This window comes from Lipophrys pholis (genome assembly GCF_963383615.2).
Source record: "Lipophrys pholis genome assembly, chromosome: 8".
NCBI lineage: Eukaryota > Metazoa > Chordata > Actinopteri > Blenniiformes > Blenniidae > Lipophrys > Lipophrys pholis.
In genome coordinates this window covers 24,229,953-24,256,061 of record NC_137630.1, presented here as the reverse complement: position 1 = coordinate 24,256,061, position 26,109 = coordinate 24,229,953, and the positions used below count along the sequence as shown (strand labels likewise).

The window sequence follows — 26,109 nt, the reverse complement described above, 5'->3', positions numbered from 1 at the left end:
AAACTGCCCCCATTTGCTCTCAATTCTTTTGTGTCTTTTTTTATCTCAACATGGAGTCTGCTGTTCTTAAAGCCGCTGTATTAAAAAAAGATTAGAGTGATAACTTTAGAATAAAACAAATAAAATAACTGTATGTTTCCACTTAAAGCCTACTAAATTAACCTTACATACACGTAATACATACATATCATTTTACAATTATTATCTGGTTAAAATCACCTTTCTCCACTTGTGAAATAACACATACTATAATTAAATCAAGGACAGACAAAAAAAGCATCAAAAATTTTCATTTTATTTTGCATATTTGTTTAAAATGTGACGTATGGCTTGGTTTAAGACTACTAAGCTGGTGCCGCAGCACCGACAGACTCCAGTTTCATCACGAAAGCTTCAGTCCAGATTCGGCGGCTGGAAGAAAGAAAAAAAACGCACAATATACAAACGACTCTGAACAGTACAAGACGTTGGAAAAAGGATCTCCGTCCTGTCACTGGCGTACACTCCTTTTCTCTGCCACTCATTCACACACACACACACACACACACACACACACACACACACACACACACACACACACACACACACACACACACACACACACACACACACACACACACACACACACACACACACACACACACACACACACACACACACACACACACACAGACACTAAAGAAATGCATACACACTCCTACATCCAAACACATTTACTTGATATGTACTGACGACTGAGTCACTGAGTATCGCAAACACAAACAGCCCGCACAACGACTAAATCGAGACGCACTCTTGCTCCAAAAGTAACAGGTCCAGAGAGCTCAAAAAGCAGCTATGAGAATTTTCTAAGATGAATATTGTGTTTAAGTGTTAAAATATTTCTCTAGTTTAGCAGTAGCAGAACATATAAAAACAATAGACCAGTGTTGCCTACCTTACACATGCTAATCCTCAGTCACCGTAATTGCATAATCTGTGATAATCACCATGTTATACCTTGCCAGTGAAGGATAAAGGGAACAGAAGGGGGTACAATAAAAAAAAACAAAAAAAATTCCCATTTGACATGAGAGACTAATAAAAATGACAAAGTGAACCAGGTACTGAGAGAGATCTCTAAGGCCATAGACACAAAGGTAACCTTGAAGAGGAGGTAATTGGACCTTCGTTCCTGAAAAGAAGAACTGTCTCTCAGCTTGGCCAAAGTCCAGCTATCAGTACCTAAGAACAAAAAAAAAAAAAAAAAAAAAAAACGCAGTCGCAGCATCATGTCAAACAGACATATTTCTCATTGTCTTTACTCGCTCTGTGGCATTCGGACGGCTCTGGAGCAAGAGAGAAACATCCAGAAGTTTACCAGTCGACTGATTTCAGACAGTCTCCGTACATCAGGGACATTCAGTGTATGCTGATGATGGTAGCAGTTAAACATTTTCCTTTACTATCACGATAATAACATATATATAGATATATAAAAGAGGAGACGAGAGTGCTCTTGAAAAGCCCTTTGATTACATCACACTCTCGTCCATTCATCCAGTTTCCTCCTGACGATGTCGCTGGTCAATAGTCACGTTGTTTGGCGTCATCAGGCCGGCCGCCGCTCACTGCATGCGGTCGGGCTGATGCAGGGGGTAGTGCAGGAAGGCCTGGGGGGCCAGTGCGGCCAGGGGAGGGTGGACGGCGGCCGGAGGCGTAGAGGAGGTGGTGAGAGTGGGCGCCACCGGCGTGCCTGGAGAGAAGCTGTAGCTGAGGTAGCCGGCGGAGGGCGACGGCGAGGGGGCGTAGGGGTACTGCTCCAGTCCTGTGGGGGCGTAGGGGCTGTAGGCGGAGCTGTAGTCCATGTAAGGGGAGGAGAGAGCTGCCGCTGTGGGGCCGAGGTGAGACTGCAGCAGCAGGCTGGGCTGGAGGAACCCCTGGGGATACAGGTACTGCTGGGCCAGCCTGCAGGGACAGGACAACAGACAGGGGCGGGGATTACATCGTTGTTGGGGGACAATCCGTCTTTAATCAAAGGTTGTAAACAAAAAATAAAACACAGCAACCATTAAATGCAAAAAAGTTAAATATTCCACAAGTCTTTGGAAAATAAATTTAAAAAAAAAGTTTTTTCTTCCCTGGATGACATGTATAGAACCTGCTGCCCCCTAGAAAACCACAGGAGACCCCAAACAGGAGTAGTTTGATGAGAAAAAGAAAATATATCATTTTGAAAATGCCCTAATGCTAAACTACCATACTCAAAAAATGCAGTCCAGTTCTGAGTGTTGTCTAACCATATTATGTTGAAAAGTGGAACTGAATAACAATGTTTGCAACGTGTCATATTTAAAGGTATTCTTCAAAAAGCAACAACACTGTTCCTGCTCAGACACTTTTATTTTAACACACTTCCTCTGATCCACAGGCAGTAAAGCAGACCAGATCACAATGTGAATGATGCAGATGTGTTACATGCATTATGTTGTATGTCATCAGCATAAATGCTTTTTTAAAAAAAAATTTTAATTCATAAACTAAATATCATGAGATGGTATGCTGAGGTGGCAATTAACTGTTTTCACAAAATATGTCAATAAAAACTAAATCAAAATCTGTGTAAAGCAAAGATGAAAAGAAATTAAGATAATAGGTGAAGCTGAAGCCTTTTGAGCCTGAGGTTGGAAAAAAACCAAATATATATATACAGAAAGGCAATGTCAGGAAAAGTGTGTTAAATGCTGTTACTCTGCACCAAAAACAGAAATGAGAGCGCCCTAATGTTCACACACATACACAGTGTGGAAAAGTGGCTTTTTTGTTTTTCCTTTTCATCATATCCCAAATACTGAGTCCTATTAAGAGTTTCTCCTCCTCGTTTAAGAGCAATTATCAGCACTGTTGCCTTAAAATAGACGGCCTCCCCTGTGTTTAAGTTTAATTAGCACACAGCCTGTGAAAATCCAAACGAGAAGCTTTGATCCAAATGAAACTTTTAAAGATGAAACGCTAAATTACAAGAAATGACTTCAATTCGCTGAGGGCAGGATTCGCTGGAGGCTGCATGATACTATCAGGAAAGTAACACAAGTACAAATGCTATGTCAGTGTACCGAAAATGAGTTTTTTGGGGGGATAATTACTTTTCATAGATTTTAAAATATGGTAGATAAGACCTCCACCACAGTGAAAAGACATCTGTTTACAGTGAGAGGAGGAACTGGAATAAAAACTTCCTTGGCAATAAAACCTTTAACCATCAGTAAACCGAATTACTGAAATGTTAAGAGGCAAAGAAAAGGTGAGAAGCAAGATTTATCATGAAGGAAGCACGTTGTTACAGCAAACAAATAATGGACCAAAGACAAACTTCCCAAGGTTCTGTAAGTGTTTTAGCAACCAAGTGGCTGAAAACTCTGACGGTAGAAAAGATTCAGAGCAGGATGTCAGCAGCTTTGGCTTTCTCAAGTATAACAGGTGATTTGTGTTTTTACGACGTGTAGACCTCCTCTACCTAGATCTAGTCTACATAATGAAAATGCAAGTCATTTTTTTAGCATCTGAGTTTGTGTGAGCGAATTTACCCCCAATTTTATGTGTAAAAAAAACAGCAACATTTGCTCCATTTGCAAAACACAGTGAAAATAAGCATTTAGCATTATGCTGAGTATTGCAATAAGATTAACTTTGATTTATTACATTTTCCCCAAAGGAAAACTGTATCATCTGTTTCATCCAATAAAAGTTTTCATTTTGTTAATCACCCTTTTTTTTTTTTATTGCAGCACAATTGGATTGTCAAGCAGAGACTGACTATACTCTCATAAAATATTGTCATAAATGTCACCTGCAGCTGAGAAGTTTATTTATATAGAATAAAAAAGTCATCACGCAACATCTGTGTGTTGATAGATTATATTGTAATCCTGCGCTGTATCGATCGTTCTCTTCTGCTCCAGTTATTCCTGCATGTTGTCTGTTTTTCTTTGATAATATGGTTGTTGAATTGTATACACACACACACACACACACACACACACACACACACACACACACACACACACACACACACACACACACACACACACACACACACACACACACACACACACGCTGCCATAACAGATGCACTCAGTGAGACTGTTGCTACTCTGCGGTAATAATCAGAGAGGAATAAGGCGCTCTTCTGTCCTCCTGTATTCAGTCATGTCCTTGCCTGAGGCCGCCCACTTAACCTGAACTGCCTCAGTTACATCTGGCAGAAGCAGCGGCGATCATATCGGAGGAGCCGGGTTACGACGCGCGACGCTTAAGTAAAAACAAGAGGACATGACAGTGTTTAACACTCGCACGGCCGCGATACGCGCCTGCAGCCAGACCCATTAACCCGACGGTAACCTTGTCACCGAGTGTGAGCAGGTGACGGGAGCTGCGAGAGGCGGCCTGCTGCTGCTGCTTACCCCTAAACACAGCCCGAGTGAGGATCAGGTGTGCTTTCACAACAAACACTGGGACCGTTGCTGTTCACACCCACTTCTGCTGTATACACAACACAGAGACACACAGCACGGTGTGTACCCAAGGCCTGCCAGGATATTGCAGTGCCCATATGTTGATTTCAAAGCGATTTAACCGAACGCAACTCCTCCATGAGCTTTTTTTTACCCAAATGTGTCATGCCGAGGAGTCGTCCATCTATCTGTTTTTAATGGGAGCGGATAGTGGGCGTCACGGCAGGCACACAAGACACATCCGGCACAGGTCACCAATCTATCACAAGACTAAAACAAATAGACGCACTCACAGCACGCAGTTCAGTGTTAACAATTTGGATCAAGAAATGAATCTTTCGCTCATGGGAGGAAACCGAAGAATCTGCAGAAAACCAACCCAGCAACAACAACATGCAAACTCAGCGCAGAAACGCCACAAGCCTGAATCTTACTGTGAGAGCATGTTAACCATGAGAGCACTGTGCTGCCTGGAGAGGCAGAAAGAACTTCAGTAATGACGTCTCCATTCTAACAGTTTGAGTTTCTTTCTTATGCGCTTTTGTGGGATGAGAGTTCTTCATCATTAATATCTGAATATGTTGTGTAAGCATACTCACTGTGTTTACTGAATTAACTGATATGAGCCATTAAACGATGACATTGCGACTCGGTTAGTCAGGCAGTGTGTTAACCCTTTAAGCTCTGGGTTATTTTCTTATTTTAAGGACAACTCCAGTTTCTGCCAATAGCTGAACACCAACCTTCATGGTTAGGAGACATTTTGGAGTCTTGGAATGCATCAGATTTTGATGTCCACAAAACCAGACAGATATTTGGAACCTGCCTAGTTTGCCACTGCCAATGAGTCAGTAAACACTGATGTTTCTGAACCTGTACTGGAAAGTTCTCAACTGCAGCTCTGCCAAATCTGATGCAACATGAACGAAACGGAGCAACTGTTACACCCACTTATATTATCACACTACTTGGTGGAATCGCTGCTAAGACGTTTTCAACATAAGAACAAAAATGATAGCCACTTAGTTTCTGTTAGGATGCACGGTAGAAATAAATATCGTGCACCAATACTGATTATAAGAATCATTACACTGATATTTATGCTGACTGGTAGATTACAGAGAGCACATTTTATGGAAGTGACCAAATCCGTGGTAGGAATTCCCTTGCCAACAACGATCTGCTGCAAACGGACAGCGTTTCTGACGCCTGTCACATCCTGTCGCCCGGCCGTTCAGACGTCTTCAGTAGACTTAAATCAAACTACATCGCAGTTTGTTTGGACCTGACAGGACCCTCGACCCGTTTATCTGCAGGGTTGGAATAGCAGCGTTCAAACCTGTCACTAATAAAGTAATCGTGTTCCAGGCTGCATCACAGTGAAACGATTTTCATTTCTGAATTTCCTAGACATAGAACTATTTGTTGAGAAAAAAAACTTGTATAAATAAGATTTTGAACATGGGCCATTTGGCAATCCTACTATCACTACAATTATTAAATGATGATCAAAACTTTAAAACCCTTGACAGAAGAAAACACCAAAAAACAGACCAAAATCATCATATAACCAGAACTTCACATTTCTGAACTTTACTTTGACAAGATAATTTTGTCTAAAAAGCCACAATTTTAAAACGAAGCTGAGGCTGATGACTGTCCCTGCCTCCTCGACCCCTCTGTGGCTTAAACCCGGGTCTCCCAGAGCAGAAGTGCAGTGTCATTTCCACGACTGTGCGCCTCTACCCGCATGTGCCTGACAGATACGATGTGACAGCGGCATCGTACGAGAGGAGGCTGCGCCTCGCCTCTCCCCTCGACGCGCCTGGCATCATCGCTGGCTGTCAAATAACACATTTATACAGTATATGTACACACACAAAGAGATCCAGACAGCCAGGCATGCAACACACGAAAGCTCTCTGTGAATTAATCACATCCAGGAAAAGACCCAACATGCAGGAAGTACATGTAACTTGCAGGTTGCGTGGCGTCAGTTAGGCAGCATGGATGACAACGGTTTGTGTATGTGTGTACTATTTATTAGTGTTCTGAAAACTAAAATGTGTTTACAGACACATTATGGGGGACTTGTTGTGTCTGTGATAAGAATCCCAAGATTTCTGGGTTTTCAAAGTGAGAAAAGGTCAGCATGACTTTCAAGGTGAGGTTAGTGAAGGTCTGCAAGAAATTAATGTAAATCCATACAATGTCCCCAGATGACACGAAAATACAACCTGTGTGTGCATTTGTGTATTTATTACTGCTGAGGGGACCTCAATGTTATTACACACATACATACTGTTCTCTGTGGGGGAAAGAAAGCAGGTCTTCATAATGAAAATCATCACATACTGAAACTTTTTTTTCTTTTCTATATGTACGTTAATGTAAGACGAGCAAAGTCCCTGGAAGGTAATAAATACATGGCGTGTGTGTGTGTGTGTGTGTGTGTGTGTGTGTGTGTGTGTGTGTGTGTGTGTGTGTGTGATGGGGGTTCAAGCATGGCAAAGCTAATTGGCACAGCTGCATGGGTGTACGCTCACTAACAGACCCATGAGAGCAGAATAACCTCTGCCGACTCCCCCTCTCCTTCTCCCTCCCCCTCTCCCTCCCTCCCTCCCTCGTTCCCTCCCTCCCTCTCTCCCTCCCCTCTCTGGGTGCACTCCCTTACAGCCATCTTCCGCTGTCGCACTCCCCCTCAGTGTCCTTCCTCAAAACCAGGCTGTGGGATGAAAGAGATAGGATGCACTGACTAAAGAGCAGAAAAAAACCCCAAACATCCGAGGTCAGGAATCCTCGGATGAGAAGTGAGAAATGCTGAGAGGTGAAGGATCAGCCATCGTACGCCCCTTCCTCCTGCCTTTAGGACGGCCTCGCTTTTAATAGTTCAGATGAGTGATGCAAGGAGGGTGATTCAGTCACACACACACACACACACACACACACACACACACACACACACACACACACACACACACACACACACACACACACACACACACACACACACACACACACACACACACACACACACACACACACACACACACACACACACACACACACACACACACACACACACACACACACACACACACGACCCTGCGTCCTCTCTGGATAAACACACACGGCTTGAGGGAGGGTGAGTGATGGAAAGGCCGACATCGGCGCTGGACACTCAGTTCTTATGTCAGAAAGGAAGAAAGACATCTACTCAGGGTTTATTCCAACAGGGTTGCGTGATGTGAAGAAAATATGAAATAACTGATACGGTGGCTGAGTATGATCACGAAAGTGTAAGCCATGATTATCCAGTGTATCTTAGATTGCTTATGCTTGGAGTGTCAACCCTACACATGAATACACTCTGCTCGCGATGTAGAGAAATTCAAATAATTACAGTCACATGCTCACTTGTTGCTCGCGCAAACAAGCATATATATATATATATATATATTTAAAAAATCCTGTTCTGTCTCCAACCTTATATGCTTTAATTAAAGAACGCACCATTTTATTAAAACTGTTTATTTTACGCTGCTGGGAACAAGCCGGACATGTGTTTCTACTCATTTGAGCTGCTCTGCTTATTTTAAAGAAGATGTCAGTTTCAAGCAACAAGAATGCCCAAATAAACAAAACAAAAACAAAAAACCACTATGCCTTTTTTTCCCCTTGGGTCCCACGATGTTTCAGCGAGATGTCAATTATTTAATGGCTGACAGCACAAAACTGCTGCGATGTGATATGCACCTTTTCATCAGTATTTTGACACACGAGGATGAAACAAGGAAGTTTTACTCAACTTCCTGCATTTGATTTCATCATTTCATAGAATGTTAAACCATTTTTAGCCTTTTATTATAAGTGCAAACAAGGAAATGTGGGTATTGGTTTTGTTTGCACTTTCTCCTCCTGTACCTGCACTTATCACACATCCTCACCCACCCGTGCAGAATATACATGAAAACAAACACGACGTGGATCTCACAAACTTTGGTACGACAGTAAGTTTGGCTGCACGGTGTCGCTCTCCACTGTATCTGCAACAATGCCCCTCAGTATGCAAGAACAACATTTTCCCTCTACATACGCCGAGGCTGCCTTCAGGCGGGAAATAAACAAACAGAGATTCGTGCTGTTGTTCTTGTAGCGTTCATGTACAAGGAGAAAAGTTTGGCATCTAAGTAGAAAAACGACTGTTTTGGTGCAGCACTGCTGCTCACTGATCCTCACATCATTTCCTGCTGCACCTCTATTGGTTGTTCGTCGCTGTAACAGATTATTGAAGATTATTATCGTAGGCTGCGATTACACAATAGTGACGATGGTAAGATAAGCGTTGTCAAGTGGGAAAGGATGGCCTGCTATTGCTCGATATGATCAAAAATAGTCACTCTGTGTATGTATTAGTACCCTACAGGCACTAAAGGCTGCTTGGATTAAAAAAACGTAGGAACAGATGTCTTCAGAGAAAATATGCAACAGGCCGATTACAACTACAAATCCACAAAACGGTGAAATACTCATACATTTGAAGAATACATTGAGTTCAATGACTACTTTTCTGGGAATAATACACCAAAGTAAATAATTATTGTGCCTTTTTACATGGCATAAGATTGTATTTCCTCTAGTTTCTGCATTTCAGGAGCATATTTTAGAATAAATTTTAGATTGCAAGTGAAGGTTCAAACTAATCGAAAAATCTACCACAGTCATGCAAAATGTTTCAAAATAAAGGGAAAAACATGGCCCCTGATTAAGCATTGAACAAAGAATTATTTTCTTTTGTTGGGGTAATCACCATCCTATTTCAAATTCCAACCCCAGAATTCTACAATATAACAGGGAAGACCTCGTCACAATTGAATGGAGGTGTTTGATAAAAGAAGATATGCGACTGAATGAAGTTCAGGTTTGAGCAACCAAACATTAAATCATGTGATTAACACCAAAACCAACTAGAAACATTAAAAAAGCATAAATTAATAACAGATTGAGTCTGCAGCAGCCTCCTCATAACCACTATATGAGGTTTTCTTGCAGTTTTCTGTAGCGACACAACTTGCATGCACGTGATATATACAGAACTGTTCATTTATCCCTACAGGCGAAGTCGCTGCTAATTAAAAAAATTGACCTCCATTTATCTTTTTAGTGCACTTTATTCTGTCAACAGCCCACAGAAAAGAGAAAACAGCGACTTCAATGCAAATCACAAAAAAAAAATAACCATGCACAACTGAAGTTGTGGAGGAAAAGAATTCAGATCAGAAATGTGAGTCACCCTTCATCAAACAAAAGGAAAGATCCAAACATGATCTTTTTACATTTTTCATCCAAACACAACTGCTCCTCCTAATTGGGTCCCAGGGTAAAGACTATTATTCACCAGAGGGTTTGTCGTCTACCTAAAGCCCCTCGGCAGCCATAGGGTGATGTACAGGCTGTGAGGGATGAGGGAGGATGATTATTTGGAGGCAGAAGAAGAGGAAGGTGCAAAGAGGAAACGGAGTAAAGAAAAAAAAAAGATCAAACACTGAACCGTCGACGACGACGCAGCTTCATGATTCATTCGCAATTCATTGATACGCAATAAACGCGTTTCACACACAGGAAACGAGGCTCAGCACCACATCAGCGCTCTGAAGCTTCACTGAAACCAGCTGCCCGGCTCCGCCCGGCCACAGGTGTGCTGTGACTCTGTCACCCCCTCCCTGCCGGCTCTCCTCAGCAGGAAGCCCCCCCCCCCCCTCACACACACACACACACACACACACACACACACACACACACACACACACACACACACACACACACACACACACACACACACACACACACACACACCACTACTGCCACCTTAAACAGCCTCAACACACACATGCTTCTGCTTCCTCTCCTTTCACTCTCTCAAAAACAACCACAGCGTTTCTGTTGCTTTTTAAATATATCGCCTCCCTGCTAAGAGAAGCCGCGCTGATGTCGGGTGCTGAAGGCAGACGGCGCGCAGACAGAAGTCGGCCACAGGCGACAGATGCCTCCCCCCTCCCTCGTTTGAGAGCATCCCTCCCACGCCTCCCCCGAAACCCCGACTCCGCTGTACCTCAAAGCCACATTTGGCATCAACCCGTCCTCTGTCCTCTTAAAACTTTGAGCAAATATGGCGAAGCAGCAGACAGAGCTGTGCTTTGTTCGAGTTTATCTTTGATATTTGCTGTTTACTGGGTTGAGCTTATTTGAGCAGACAGAGGCAGAGGCCCACTGGGAGCCCCACAGTGACAACAACAGAGGCGAGGCAGACGCAATGAGAGACCTGCAGATACATTTAGGGTTATTTTTCAAATCATTAGTTTGGCATTTTGAAAAAAAAAGAAGCCTCCCCGGGCCTGGGGGGCTTCTGTCTGCCGGGGTGGCGGTGTCCGGGCGCGGTGGCCTCGGACCCCGGGGTGTCACCACGGGTCCCCCCACAACAGTTCCGGCCACACCCAGTGGACAAGCCACACACACTCACATACACGCACACACACACACACACACTTTCACTCCTCACGAAAGGTGCTTCTGAAGTTGCTTGTTGTCTGTCATCATTTGCTCAAACTTTAAAAATCATGTTCCTCTTTTGTTGTTGCCTCTTTGTTATTTCATGTTCCTGCTTCACGTTACTGTCTAGATAGAGCTGCTCAGGCTGGTTAAATCTAGGAAATCATCTTACTGTCTAGATAGAGCTGCTCAGGCTGGTTCAATCTAATAACAGTTGGAAAGTATTTGGATGAGTGTGATTATTGCAAATAATATATGTAGCACAACAAGGACATTGTATGTTATCCCCTTCCCCCCACCCCCCTCCCCCCTCCCCCCTCGACTTTCTTCTCTCTCTTCTCTTCTCTCTCTCTTTGTGCGTTCCCCCCCGGTCGTGTACGGCAGCCATGCCAGCTTCTGACGGAGAAGGCAACAGGAGGAGACTCCAGGTCTCTCCCTGTTGCAAGACCAAAAACTGTTCTGACTCCGAAGGCTCTCAATCACATCATATTGTTGGCCCAAGCTGCCGAACAGGACAAGGGCAAAAAGAAAAAAAAAAAAAAAAAAAAGAAAAAAAAAAAAAAAAAAAAAAAAAAAAAAAAAAAAAAGAAAAAAAAGAGGACATGTTTATTTTATTTTCATGCTCTGAGATGGGGTCATCTTGTCTTTTCTGTGTTTGAAAGAGTCAGACTGTTGTACATTGCATCAACCCCCCCTGACGTGTGAGAATCCACATGAGTCCTGCCCTCGTAACCTGCTGCTGCCACAAACTGTACATAGAGATGGAAGAAGCAGCTCCTTCTTTCACCATTCCACAGATCCTTACTAACGCCAATGCTGCCCTCATGAACTGATGATACTTACAGGCCAAGTCTGTGCAACGATGTCTGAGTGGGAGTATCGAGGTTTGTGCCCTCAGAGAATCAGAAGTGAGGCTTTTATTCAGAACAGCTGTCAATCACAGCATTATATCTTGTTTTATTGGAGATACAAACATCGTGGCATAGAGGATAGATAAATTGATGAAATCCCAATTAATGACAAAAAATATGGGTGGAAATATGGAGGGTTATAAACCTAAGCATTTGTGCTCACCTCCCGAGACAGTCACTGGTTAACAGCAACTGGGAGGTAAGCAGCCACCTCAACTGTCTCCTCTCAGAGGGGACATGTAGTTTTCATCGTGGGTTCCTCATGGAGAGCTGAGCTCATCACCCTGTCACAAAGTGTCAACTCACTTCACAAAGACAAACCCAATGTGATCTTTCGATCATGACCCACAGTTCATATCTCTGGCTGAGGGTGGAGATGCAGACCGACTGGTAAACAGAGAGCTTTGCCTCGTGGCTTAGGTTCTCCTTCACCATGACAGCTGAGTACACTGATCGCATCGCTGCAGCAACTTCAGGTCGGTTTCACCGTCCTTTCCTCTCATCACTCGAGCATTCGCCCTCAAGACACCAATATTCCCGTTCATACAGGCGACGACGGCAAGCCATCCCTTTTAATGTAGAATACCTCACTGCAAAGTGGCAGGTTTAAAAACACAAGTTAATAATGACAGCCAGAGACGGCGCTCTGCTTGATCTGAGGTTACATTAAAAACACATGATAATTACATCTCCTTTGAAGCATGCGGAAAGTTAACATGCGACGATGCTGTTAAGATAACTACATTGAACTTGAAAATGCCCTGATGCACAAAAACCATTGGTGTATAACACATGTTATACTCTCTACAGACGTGAACTGATGCAGCAGTTAAACCCATCGGATTACACTTACACACACTACCTTGTTAAAAATTAAGAACCTTTTGGAATTGTAGATATTTAAAGGTTATTATGTGTTATTGGTCCGGAGCCTCTGAAGTAAAATGAGTTTAACAGCTCTGTTACAACATAAGAAGAACTTTGCACATAAAAACTATGAATGTGTTTTATGAATTTTCTGTGCCCTCAATACTTCACAAATCCAGCGTTGTTTTATAGTATATTTACAGTATATCTGAATAAAGTGTGTTTATCACTGAAAAGGAGAAGAGAAAATAGTAGACATTCCTGATAAAAAAAGAGACATCCTACTATTATGAAGTATATTTTAAATGGTAAAAAAAGCTGAGTTTCAGGATCCATCTTGAATTGACCCATATTTCAAAAGGTAAAACCACAGAAGGCTTCCATTTTTTTCTCAACAGCACAGATCTGCTTGAACCTTGTGTTTTCCTTCTCGGTGTTCCAAGAATAAAAGTCCTTCACGATGCCAAGAGATGTTTGAAACTGACTGCAGTCGTACTGATCATGTCAAAGACACACTGAGCCTCAGAGCAGGGAGATGTGAGCAGGGACGAATTCAGCCTTCGCTCGTACAAAGCTGGATAACGAGACGCTTGTGCATTCTGTGAGGTTTATTCATGTCATGTTTCAACAGAATCTATATGTATTCATTCATTATCAGTCTATATCGGGTCAAACCTCCCAAACAACAGCCTCCACCTGTTCTGGAGCCAGACGATGGTTAGAGTGAAAGTAGTAATTCATAGTAGACAGTTTCATGTCGAGAGAAAGTGAATCAGCCACTCATTCTCGCAGCTGTGGAGCACTGAGACCTCCTGAGGGTAAAGCTGTTGAAGATATTGGTTTCGCTTCCTCTTCAGTAACAGATTTTTCCCCCACAAAAAACCCCGAACCGCGTTTACAGGTCACACCTCCGACAGCGTTTGACGTCCAATTCAAAATATTGTTGTGGTGAAAAGCAAATGTGTGCAATGTTGCAGATAAAAATATTGAAAAAGTAGTCCACCCAGGGGAATAGATAACTATTCAATAGTGCAACGCAAACAAAGAAAAAAAAAAAAGACCCAACAATACATTTTGAGTTATTAAGCACATGAAACCAAAAGAATGAATCACAGAAGCATCATGCATCCCAATGGATTAGTTATTTCCTCCTAAAATTGAATTGAAACAGTGAAACTTTCATATATTTTAACTTGATTACGCTTCTTTGTTTTATTTCATAAATTTTAATAGCTTAGAAGACAAAACAAATGTACCACAAAATATCATATTAGAGTCTGATGCTTTTCCTTTTTATTTATCAGAGATAATCATTATTAAAGAATTGGAAAGAAATTAATGCTCCAATCAGTCTAATATACCCACATATAATATAATATAATATAATATAATATAATATAATATTATATTATATAATATAATATAATATAATATAATATAATATAATATAATATAATATAATATAATATAATATTATATTATATTATATAATATAATATAATATAATATAATATAATATAATATAATATAATATAATATAATATAATATAATATAATATAATATAATATATTATATTATATAATATGTCCAATTATTTCAGAGATCAAAAATAAACATTTAGACACAGTTCGATCCATCTACTTTATATCCAGTATAATCTGACTGAGGGTCATAAGGTGCTGGAGTCAATCTCAGCTTAAAATGGGTGCTGGTACACTCTGGAAACGTCACATATTCACGGGCAGTTTAGAACAAATTGGCCTAAAATCAGTACACAACAAAAAGACATGTGAACATGTGAACTCTACACAGGAAGAAACCCAGACCAGAGTACTGCAGACATAAATGTTTAAATTCACAGGCATGGGTATACACAAACAGAATGCAGGTGGTAGCAGATGAGAGTGCACAAAATGTTAAATTCTTTAGAGTTTTTAAACATTAAAATACACTTTGCACATCGTTTTTCTTCTTGTTGTACATGAACTGACAAGCCTTTTGCCAGTCTATTCACACCCGGGCAGTTGTGTTGTTACTCTGGCCACATTTTGCCCTTTTTAATTCCACATTAGCTGATATTTTGACTCATTCTTTGACATTTTAACATGTTGCACAGTGATCTGAATTGCAGGTTATAGTTTATGTTTTCACACAGGTTTGAAGTGAGCAGCAACATTCTGCACATTAATTGTTTTGTGTGTAAACTCAAAGGTGCCGAGTTACACGCAGCATTAAAACGACTGTGTCTGAATGCAGAAGTAAAAATTAAAGCACTTCAAACTGACTCATTGCCTAGACATTGTGTCTAATATTCAAAGTATGAGGATAATTGTGGGTAACAAGCTGGAGTTTGTAAAACTGGACCCATGCAGGATTCTGACTCAAACCCAGACTTGACCTGTGTATACCGTCTTTGTGAGTTAGAGTACAAACCACTACACCAAAGCCAGCCATGAACTATTTTAAAGTGAGAATAAACTGGATGGATCAATTAATTTGGTCTGTGTTGTTCGCTCAGTAAGTCAAGTTTTAATCACTTCCACGGCAAACTAATCTGTAACAAGCTACCAAATGCTTGACTTTGTGGGCGTTTCCACGCCAACAAACAAGGCGCTACTTCTCGTGATGATGCGTCTGCCTACTGGATGTGTTATCTAGTCCGCTGGTGTGCCAGGTGATGTTTCCACCTCTTCTGTTTCCGCCCGCCAAGCGTCAACTTCTCCCGAAGGCTCAGATTAAGCGAGCGGCACCATCAAACGCTCACTGTGGGAGACTTTCTATCAACCCCTCATCACTCATTCATGGACTCATCTGGGTCAGCCTCAATTCCCTCATCACTCATTCAGAAATTGAGGACTGCAATATTAATAGCCCACGGAACAGTTGGGGTTTTTAATGGACTTTTCTGTAGCCGCAGGACGTGAACCTGTCAGTCGTCAGAGAGTCCCGAGTTAAGAGATCTCTTCTTAAACACAACATCTGTTAAAATACCTCTAAAATATAGAAGAAGCCTCAGATTTTTGTCAAGCAAAAGACTAAAAGAAACATTCACATCAAAGAGGCTGAGCGCTCCTTTCCCCAAATAGCAGCAATTTGATTTTGAAAGGACGCTCAGAGAGTCAACAGCACGCCCACACGCAACAAAACAGAAAATCAAGCAGACAGCTGTGATGGTTGACAACCCCCTCATCTAAGATCACCTCGGCAGCGGCGATACACTCGAAGCGGAATACGTGTCGTCAGAAGAGTCATTCCTGCTCCGCTCACACAGCAACACAACAACTGGGCTCGGCCCGCAGTGTCTCTAACAGCCCTGGATATGAATCATCCTCCATGTTTCACTCTGGAACTGAGTCACTGGCGCTTTTCATCCGCGTTCGGAGACAAGATGAGGAGGCCCAGCGACTGTCACCGTGTGGGTTTCACTGAGTTTCCCCATCAGGCCGAAGTTCTACTGAGAAAGCACCGCCCACCGCGCGGCGCTCCAGGACATAATGACGAGTTCCAGTTGGCCGAGGAATTCTGCAATTTGAGCTGTTGAGCAAAACTTCTACTTCAACTCTGAAGATTGAACAATTCGCTGCCCGATTGACGAAGGTTGTGTATAAAATGAGCTCAAATGCTTGATACAGCTAAAGGACTGTGATTTCGATTGCAGGTGATCAACTAGGAATAACTAATGGGTAACATCACGTACAAACAGGAGGATTCAAATTAAGAGTTCTGAAAGGGAATTATCAAATGTATTGTAAAAGCAAATAAATCTAGATTCATCTAGGAAAACATCAGTCGCAAGGTCAAATTTGTGGTACAACAGAGATTTAGAAGAGATTGCAAGAATTAGGAAAAGGAAAATAAAGACACCGTCACATAAAAGTGGTGATGCCTCTCACCTTCTGCTGAAGGCTAAACATGTTAAAAGCAGTTGTAAAGGCAGGTACGGTAAACACACCATGAATGAATCTACTGGAATAAACTAACTTTTCAATGGTGTTATACACAATCGGGTACACATGGCTGATATTCCATATTCATGAAGATGAACGAAATGAATAATATGTTCGTGGACTCGTACTTAACATTTCACCGTGGTGATATGAAGCATGATGTGTAATTTCAAGCAGTGTTTATAATTTATTATTTTTTTTACCATTTTAATGAATCATACCATAGTGTTGCCTGAGGGTATTTTTTTATGAATGAAATATGGCGTAAACTGAAAAAGAGGCCGTGCAAGAGCATCTTTCCTGGAGGCTATATTGTTTTCTGACTTGCAATGTTGTGATCATAGTACAAGCAATTTTGTTATAAAAGTAAATGGATACTCTTTACATTCTGAATGGTCAGACCTGATAAAGCCTTTCAGAAGACAAAAGCGATATTATGCAATTAACTTCTAGAAAATCAAGAGAAACATGAAGTTAAATTGTCAGATCTGATTCATTATACTCTAAAAAAAAGTGTTAATTCTGAGGCATATTTAGGATCCCATAGAGGTAAAACTATAACCTAAATCAACACATATATAACGCTGAAGAATGTTGAATATAAAACTTTCAGATTCCAAAGCTGTCGCTTCATTTTTATTTTTTTTTCCATTAACATCATCAGTTCTTATTACTTATTTCCTGAAGACATTAATGAATCCTCCTGTTTTCACTGAGCCCAACAAAACCCATCCTCATCTACTGGATAGATAAACACATATATCTTTCTTCTGATTCTCAGAGGATATATCTTATCACTGTGTTTAATCCCCGGACTTTTCTTCTTCCAGCTGACATTTGATGTTTTGAGTGAAATATCTTGACATTTATTGGATAAATTGCAACAACTTGAGAGTTTATCTTCGAGCCACGATGCTCGCTTATGAACTGAAACGTGTTCAACACTTTTCCGAGCAGAACTACCGACATTCTCCACAGTCATACTTTGTATTAAAGGGGAATTAGTCAAAATTAGCATGCGACACATGCTTCTCCTTTATTTTGGTGAACAATTAACTATAATATCAAATTATGGCACTTGTTATAACTTTGGATTTGTCAATAGTTTAATATTACTGTGCTTCATGTTGCCTGAAATTAATGTTTGCGTTGTTTTGAGATCGTCAGCAAAACTGATGATATTCTACAATTATTGGCACTAAATAAATACACTGAAATGTGACACATGTGCATATTAGCACTGCTGTAGCCTTGTTTTCCTCATTCCCAACCAAAGTGCCCACTCGTGACCTTTCACATCGTCTAAAGATAACCTAAGACACCCAGATAGTGAATCATCATCCTAATTTGGAGATATTACAGCGATGGTGTTAAAAATCACAAGACGTTATGTTGTGCCACAAATGTGGAGGAGTGCTTGTGTGATGTTTGGAAAAAAAAAAAAAAAAAAAAAAACAAGGCATGAAGGGAAGTTTGAGTCAACGGTTTGTTGCCTCAGTGAAGCCCAACTCATGCGTGATTGAAATTTAGAATTGAGCTTTTCAGGCGTTTAATGGACCAGAAAGAGGGAGCGAGACAGAGAGAGACACGAGAAGAAAAGCATCAAAATACCGAGTGCAGAAACAGACAGAGGGATGAATATGCAGAATCAGAATAGATGTCGTTTATGCTGCGGTGGCTTTTTCTTGCTCTCACATGGAAAAGATGGCCGTTAAGTATGTCGACCCGAGAGCAGAGCGGGAGTGGAGGCTCACAAATGTCAAGGACGGAGGAGTGAGTAGGAGGCGGCAGGTGAGAGAGGGAGGTAGAAACAGTGCTATTGATTCTTCTATGTCTTACCCATATTGCCTTTGAGCCCACGTAGGATGGACTTGTTGAACTCCAACAGAAAGACCTGTAGACAAAGACAAAGAGGGAGAGAGAGGCAGCGGCGAGGGGGTTATTTTAGCTCTCGGCAACACAAACAGAGGAGACGGGGAGACAAGGACAGCGTTGCTTCTCTCCCTGTTTCTCCCGGATGTTAGCATGTGTACAGGAGTATCATAGACCCACTGCTATTTCCTCAGCGCAAACACAAGCTCGGGGTACTCTGGCACGTAATGATGCACTGCTGCTCACAAACATCTGTGACCTCGCTGCCTCCGGACCTCACAGGGAATCAGCTGAGGCTGAGTAAGACAGGAGAAACTTATCCTCCTCCTCCTCCTCCTCCTCCTCTGACTTAACTTCGACATTCCTCCAGCTATTCATTCCTTTCTTACTCCTCTGTTCACTGTACTGCCATGACTTCATCGCTCCTCCTCTCTTGTTCTAACTTAAATCTAAATGCACATTTTCTTTCTTCGCCGGGACAAAGACGGGGACAGACGCGCTGTTACTTATTGCTCTTAACAGTCCCATCCCCTCCTGCTCCCCGTGTCCTCGCCCCTCTCCTATTCTCTCGCACACAATAACAAAATACCAAGCGCTGCCAGCTCCCATCAGCTGCATGCTTGGGGAGTTGCGTCGCAGTGCTGGCCCAGGAATAAGGACACAACAGTCAGTTGTTGTTGGCGCCACTGTTTGTCAATCACACCTACACTCAACAGTATTCCAGTCAGCAAAGCCTGGACTGGAGCAGCGATAGGGAAGCTGCTGTCAGGGTCTGCTGTGCACTTAGACATGGGGGTGGTGGTGGTGGGGGTCTGGGGGGGGGGGGGGGGGGGGGGGGCATGCACACGGAGCGTGTGCAGTGGTGGTTAACTCCAGAAAAGCCTGGTGGCGTGAAAGCTGCTGTGCGCGGTAAAACCCGAGCACACAAAGCGTGAGAGGATGGTGGGAATGAGCAGAGACAGCTGGTCGGCTGATGAGCGCACCAGTGGCTTCCCAGGATTCATCAAACTAATCTCAGATTTGTATTTGCAGATTGATTTGTTATCGAGCCAGTGAGTTTGTGGGTTTATGCGGCCAGTGAGAACACACCCAATAAGGGAGGAGCACGTTTACGTTACTCCTCATCGTCCTTTATTTAAATGAATATTTTCCCATACTTTTTACAGTTTGGCATGACCTAGATATTCTGTTTGCATTCTTTACTGTAGTTAAATTCACCGAAACTGACACGTGATCACTACCTGGTAAAAACATACATGTAGAATCTTATTTGGAGGTTTTCAGGGCTTGTAGGATGTAGTAAGATTTTTCTTAAAAATTTAAAGTCAGAAATTCACACTGTAATTCTGAGCTGTTGTAAGCACCGTTTCAATCAATGGTTTAAAACATGAGGTTCTGGGATGATCACGACCTGGGGGGAGATTTTTTTATGTTAAACATTAGATTTGCTTGTTGAAGAAAATCTCCTTTAGACTTTCATTTAATTGATATTCAGAAATATTTTCAGGAAATTAAATACTTCCCTTCTGCGTGACACATATTGTCACATAATGTATATTTCAAACAAGCTTCCAGTCTATGTAAGCCCCTGGCTGCCTGGAAGCAAAGAGATCACTCTACTAAATTATTTATTTGGAGTAAGACTTGTAACATTTCACGTCTTCACGACAGCTAATGTCTCCCACAAAAGGACGAAAACCAACAATGGATGGATCATGTTTACATGTCTGTGCTGTCGAAGCCTGGCGTGGTTTATTCCCTTTGTGCCACCGGCCTCAACTAATGTCAAAAGGAAATTAAATTCACATTACTGAGACACTGTTCTAAATATTCACCAAAGCATTAAAAGTAACTCAGTCTTAAGTTTGTTAAATAATTAATTCACCCTGCTGCCCCGTGTCTTCATTGTTTGGGAGCAGTTAGATAAAAAGAAACCCCCATGTAATTACATTTCACTGACAATTCAACACTATTTTATTCTTAAACATCCAATAAAAGCATTCTTTACTGCTGATTCAATGATGTTTGCTTAAAAAATACAACATTCCGCTGTTTTATAGCTCCGTTTTGTAATTTTAAGAAGTGAAAGTATTTATTTATAACCTGTTTCTACATTCAAATTAATTATATACCCAGGAGAAAGCAATGGGACTATGCGGCAAACACAGTAGGGAAGTACATAAAAACTGCTCAGCATACTGGTATATTTTCAAAGTCTCTCATAAAATGTGGGGTAATGAGAGTTTCACGAGGTAAGATTTGTAGATATGATCCTGTTTCTCTTTAGCAGCAGTCAAACACACATACTTGTCTGTGAAATGCGAGGTTTTGCTCCCAGGTACGCCAGGTTCACGTTGGCCTTCCTCCCGTCGATGATGGGGTTTGGATCTTTGCACGCCCGCTCCGCTGCCCCCCTGTTCACCATGGTCACCTGTGGATAGTGAAACAGTTTTATGGATCATTCAAATGGCAATCTTCTAATTTGAATACCAACTTCAGTTCTGGGAAAAGCAGAAGAAACGGCTGTTCTCGTCTATCTCATTATGTCATTGGTTGTTTTTTTTCCTTTGCAAAATGTGGAAGAGGACAATGACATTATGTGTGTTGGGTGCAAACAGTGTGTTTTGATGCTTCCTGTGGAGATTCAGCTGTGAGTGGTGTGGGCAGATACGTAGGAGGTAAATTTGTTTTTTAGTTTTTTTAAGACTGCCAAGGATTAGATACTGGAATTTACCTTGAGGGAGTTGAGGAGTGGGCAGAGAGAAATGGGAAAAGGGGTGATTGAGGTTAAAACACACACAGATAGGCAACGCTGTGCAGATACACTGAAAATACACAGTTAAAAAAAAAACTGTTGCAGACAGTTCCAGCAGCAAGAAGTGGGGCAGTGAAAGTAAAGAGGGTCATGTTCGCTTTCATTTTGCAGAAACAGACACAGGACTGTTATGCAAACACAGGCAAGCGGATGGTTTTAGATCACTGGAGTAAAAGAATTAGGCGAGCTGAGGTGAAATCAGGGATGAAATGAGCCAAGGAAAAGCAGCAACACACAAAGCAGCAACTAGAAGTTTTTGACCCGACACAATGAGACTTATGTTTCCAAATCTAAACACACACACACACGCACACACACACAGCTCATTAGACCTACAGAGGCAGAGATGATGTGAAGCCCAACACACATGAATCTTATCTCTGTGCCTCCTTTAAACACAAACTCACAGTCCCTCAGACAAACAACCAAACCCACCCTGGCAGAGGGAAAGAGAGAGTGTGAGAGAGAGGGGGAAGGGCTGAAAGGGAGGAAGTCACAATGAAACTACTGCAGCCTTATCTTGCACAGCCAACTGACATGTCACACCTCTGAGAGCCAGGAACCCCCTTTTCTTCCTCACACTGCAGGAGGAGACATCTGTCCACAGCTGCTGCAGCTTATTAACCAGTGTGTGTGTCTGTGTGTGTGTGGTGTGTATGTGTGTGTGTGTGTGTGTCAAGTATTTGGGGAGTGCAGAGATAATTGATGACACACTTATAAGAAATAACCTGCTGCTCATGCCTCAAGCATGTGACTGCCACCACCAGACACCCTGCACATGGCTGCTGCTCGAACAAAGTGGCAGTGTGTGTGTGTGTTTGGAAAAAAAAGAATAATAACCAGGAGATAACCAAGAAACACAATGACCAAGACAGATAAAGTCGCTTTAAACCCATTAAAGGCTGCAGCAGACACGATCTAGTCGTGCGTTCTTGACGATCCAATTAATGCGATAAAACCTTAATTAAGGACAATTTTACGCATCGGCTTGTCCAGCAAACGAGATCAACTCACAAAGCCGTATCCCCTGGATTTCCCCGTCTGTTTGTCCGTGATCACCACCGCCTCATCGATGTCCCCGAAAGTCTCGAAATATTTCCGAAGTGAAGCGTCGTTGGTGTGATAAGGCAACCCGCCGACAAAGATCTTGGTGTAAGTTGTGTCCTTCTCCATTATTTCTAACGGAGCCCCGACCAGCTGACCTAAAAACAGCGGCGAACTCATGGAAAGAAACGGGAATCACGCACAAAGAAGCAGAAGAGGGGAAAAAAAAGAAACCCAAGACAAGCAGCTGGGTAACTTTGCGCTCCGCGGTCACCGACCGCCTACACCGACGACAGGAGCGCGTCCATGGCCAAACCCGCAGCCTCCCAGTTGCCTCATATACAGATATTTTGTTGGACGTGTAGTCCTCCTGACAGGTGTCTCGAGCCCTCTTGTCTCCTGTCCCGAAAAAAAAAGGCAAAGTATTGAAGCCTGGGTGGGTGCTGACGTGCGCCTACTGCGCGTCTGGTCCAATAGACGAGCCGTGCGTCTTTTCCCAGCGGCGCAGCCCGCCTCCTGCTCCACCCTGCGCGCACAGGAAACCCCCCACATGGCCTCTGAAATAATGAAATGAAACAGCGGAATTATTTGATGGAGGGTAGGAATAACCGCCTCTGTGAAAATACTGCTGACTTTTGATTCGCCTGAATGCGTCTTTGAAATGGGTTTATGTAAGAAGTTGTGATCAGAGGAACTGGGGTGTCATCAAGGCAATAAAACGTGTGAAATTCCGGGTTGTAAAAAATTCATGAAGCGATTGAGCTTTAAAGTCTCCCCCAAAATGCCATAAAGGTGAATATAAACATCACACTGGCTGTTAATTCCCGTACGAGTCTTCTTTGGTTTATTCTAAATATTTCAAAAGATGATTCTAGTCGATGCTGTTAATGTTATATTGCGTTGTGTTGTTATTGTTTCCAGTTACTTTAGGTTTCCTTATTTCCCATTTATGGCATATCATCATGTTTTAATCAACTGTAAAAGCAGAGAGAAAGAGAGGACAGGGGGATACAGCAAGTGAGGCAGATATTGTGAGTGTGGCAAATAGAGCTCACCATGACTGTGGGAGGCGCTGCTGTAAATCCTTTGTGCTAAAAACTAAAGTAACTGCAAAGCTTCCGATTTATCAAAATGATTTTCTCATGTTGTATTATATTATATCAGGTAATGTTGTGTCATGTCGTGTTGTTTTGTGTTCTATTATAACATGTCACATTATGTCATGTTGTGTTATGACAGTAACTCTGGGTGGTGGTGGGGCTGATAAATATATTTTACATCCCAATGCAATGAATAACTAAAGTTCTCAACTCCTTAGAAGACCTAAAAGTTAATCTAATCGCATCTTATATTTTCAGCCTTTTGTCAACTTGTGTCGGTGGGGGTTCACTAGAACGGTTTTATGTCATGTTACGTTACTATAAGCACAGTCATGTGACATTTTGTCTTGTTACACATTCATAAATGTGTCTTGTGTTTGTTTTTTAAAGGTAATGCTATTGTATGTAGCCTTCGCCATGTCTTCCTATGTTACATTATGTAGTGATTCATGTTTTTGTAATGTTATATTACATTATATTATCATACAGTAAGTTACATTTTGTTATGCAAGCTTTGTTATGTAGGTTTCATTTAATAACTTATGCTATGTATCTATAATCTGTTTTTAAGTTATGCATGGTATTATGCATTACAATTTTCTTGCCATAAAAGAGGAGCATGTTTAAACAGAATTACATGGAAGCTCTTGTACATTTGTAGTACAACTTTTCAATATCAGCCAAAGTCATGAATGCGCGAGAGGAAAGTTTATCATCAGGAGTCACGCCTTTAAAGTCATGAATGTTTCGACAAGATTTCATCGGAATCCACCCAAACACTGATCATCACATTAAAGCCAAACCAGAGTGACACTTTCCAGAATGTTGTGCGTCTGGTTTGGTCAGCTGACAGCTGAGGAGGTGACGTAAGCCTGCTGTAATTTGGCCTTCATACCTTCGCCATGACAGTTGTTTCAAGTGAAGCTAAATATTAAACAGGATTAAAAGCGTTTAATGGAATGACCGGTACCTTCAGATATCGCCGTGGAGAACTTATGGCTTTAAGCAGCAAGAAGAGCATCTCAGAGTTACCGCAAATGTTTGTTTGATATCAAGTATTAACATCTAGTCACAGTTAATGGAAACAATCACCCAACAAACAACATTTCTATTTTTAGAACACTTTTTTTTTAACTTGTCGCCAGGCTTGGCTGGAGTGTTCTTGGTAAATTACAGCCAATTTTCAAAGATTAGCCTTATTCCATTTAAAAACAAAAACAAAACAAAAGCAAGGTCAAATCTGAAGCTTAGCAGTTTGTAAAAATTATATATTTTAAGATCTCTTATATTTTCAAATATCACTTTCTGACCCATATTTGAGGTAAACAAAACACAGGGTTGAGCAGTTTTAAATTAAAAGGATGGTTAAAAAACAAAACATTGATATTTCAGCTGAGTGGATAATATGCATAACATTAACCTCATTGTTTCTCTCAAGATCATTCCATTGCATTTGAAGCGTCCTGTTCATCATCACCTTTAACGAACTTGGACCAGTTGGTCATTTCAGTATAGTCGGGGGTTCAGGGCCTTGCTCAAGGGTCCAGAGTAGAGGTGATGAGGATGGGAACAAGCTGTGGATTAACTTTTCTAAGCTTGAAGAAAGATGTGAGATTGCAGATGTTCATGTGATCGCGACTCTTCTTTACAATCATGTGTACTGGAGGAGAAAGACATCAGAAACATGCAGGACGGTGCTGCTTTGGGATTTTACATGTCTGCATGAATCAAAACAAACCAAATACGACACACTGAGTCTGTTTGAGCAAAAACATCTCAAAATAAGCTGTTTTACCTTGAAAAATCTAAATAAGAAAGGGTTTGACATTTGAAGAGTATCACAAATGTCCTTTTGTTCATAACAAACCTTTCAAAATCATAAAAATAGAAAAGAACCCGACATGGAAAAAGTGTAAAATTGACCAAAAATGCACATATTTTTATTGATTAATACTTATAGTGTCTAAACTGCATGTATTTCCATAAAAACGCTATAAAATCCTGCTCTTCAGTATGAATGTCCTACAATGTGATGTTATTTATAAATATCTTCCCAAATCAACATTTTGTTTCATTTGTTTTATGCGTACCGTGACTGCATTTGTTGTCACAATTTTAGATAGACATTAACATGTCAGAAGTTAAAAGCAGCAGTGCTTGCCCTGGTCATTGACACCAAGTATGAAAATCTTACACAAGCGTTTTTGTCTTCTGCGATTGTCTTTAAATCATCATTGTAAGGTCAGAATAATGTGGAAAATTTGCAAATATGAGGCTCTATTTTGAGAAAGAAGAATCAAGAAAGTGGGATGATTGATGACAAAAGCTCTCCTGTAGGGGGGGTGGGGGTGTCGGGGGTTGACCAGTTGCAGGAAACAAACAGGAGATGAAAGCGAGGCTGCAGACGGCAGCCTGGATGTGAATGCCACTGACGACAGCCAGTCTGAGAAGAAGCTCTTGTCCCCCCAAACCACTTCTCTTTTTTTTTTCTTTTTTCTTTTCCTGAGGAC

The 26,109-nt window shown here is 41.6% G+C and overlaps 1 protein-coding gene across 2 annotated transcripts; it reads right to left on the bottom strand.

Annotated features, from left to right (window-relative positions):
* Positions 1-276: 276 nt before the first annotated feature.
* rbm38 (RNA binding motif protein 38) lies at positions 277-22,966 on the bottom strand. 2 transcript variants are annotated; one of them, XR_013935513.1, is made up of 5 exons: positions 22,470-22,960; positions 20,948-21,071; positions 18,608-18,662; positions 1,519-1,947; positions 277-411 (listed from the first exon to the last, which is right to left on the bottom strand). XR_013935513.1 is itself a non-coding variant. In XM_080468523.1 (4 exons), the coding sequence occupies exons 1-4, from the start codon at positions 22,677-22,679 to the stop codon at positions 1,608-1,610; spliced, it is 729 nt and encodes a 242-aa protein (XP_080324649.1). In that variant the 5' UTR covers positions 22,680-22,966; the 3' UTR covers positions 277-1,607. The 2 variants fall into 2 exon arrangements, 1 of the variants encoding a protein (XP_080324649.1); XM_080468523.1 differs by having other exon boundaries at positions 277-1,947; positions 22,470-22,966.
* Positions 22,967-26,109: the final 3,143 nt, after the last annotated feature.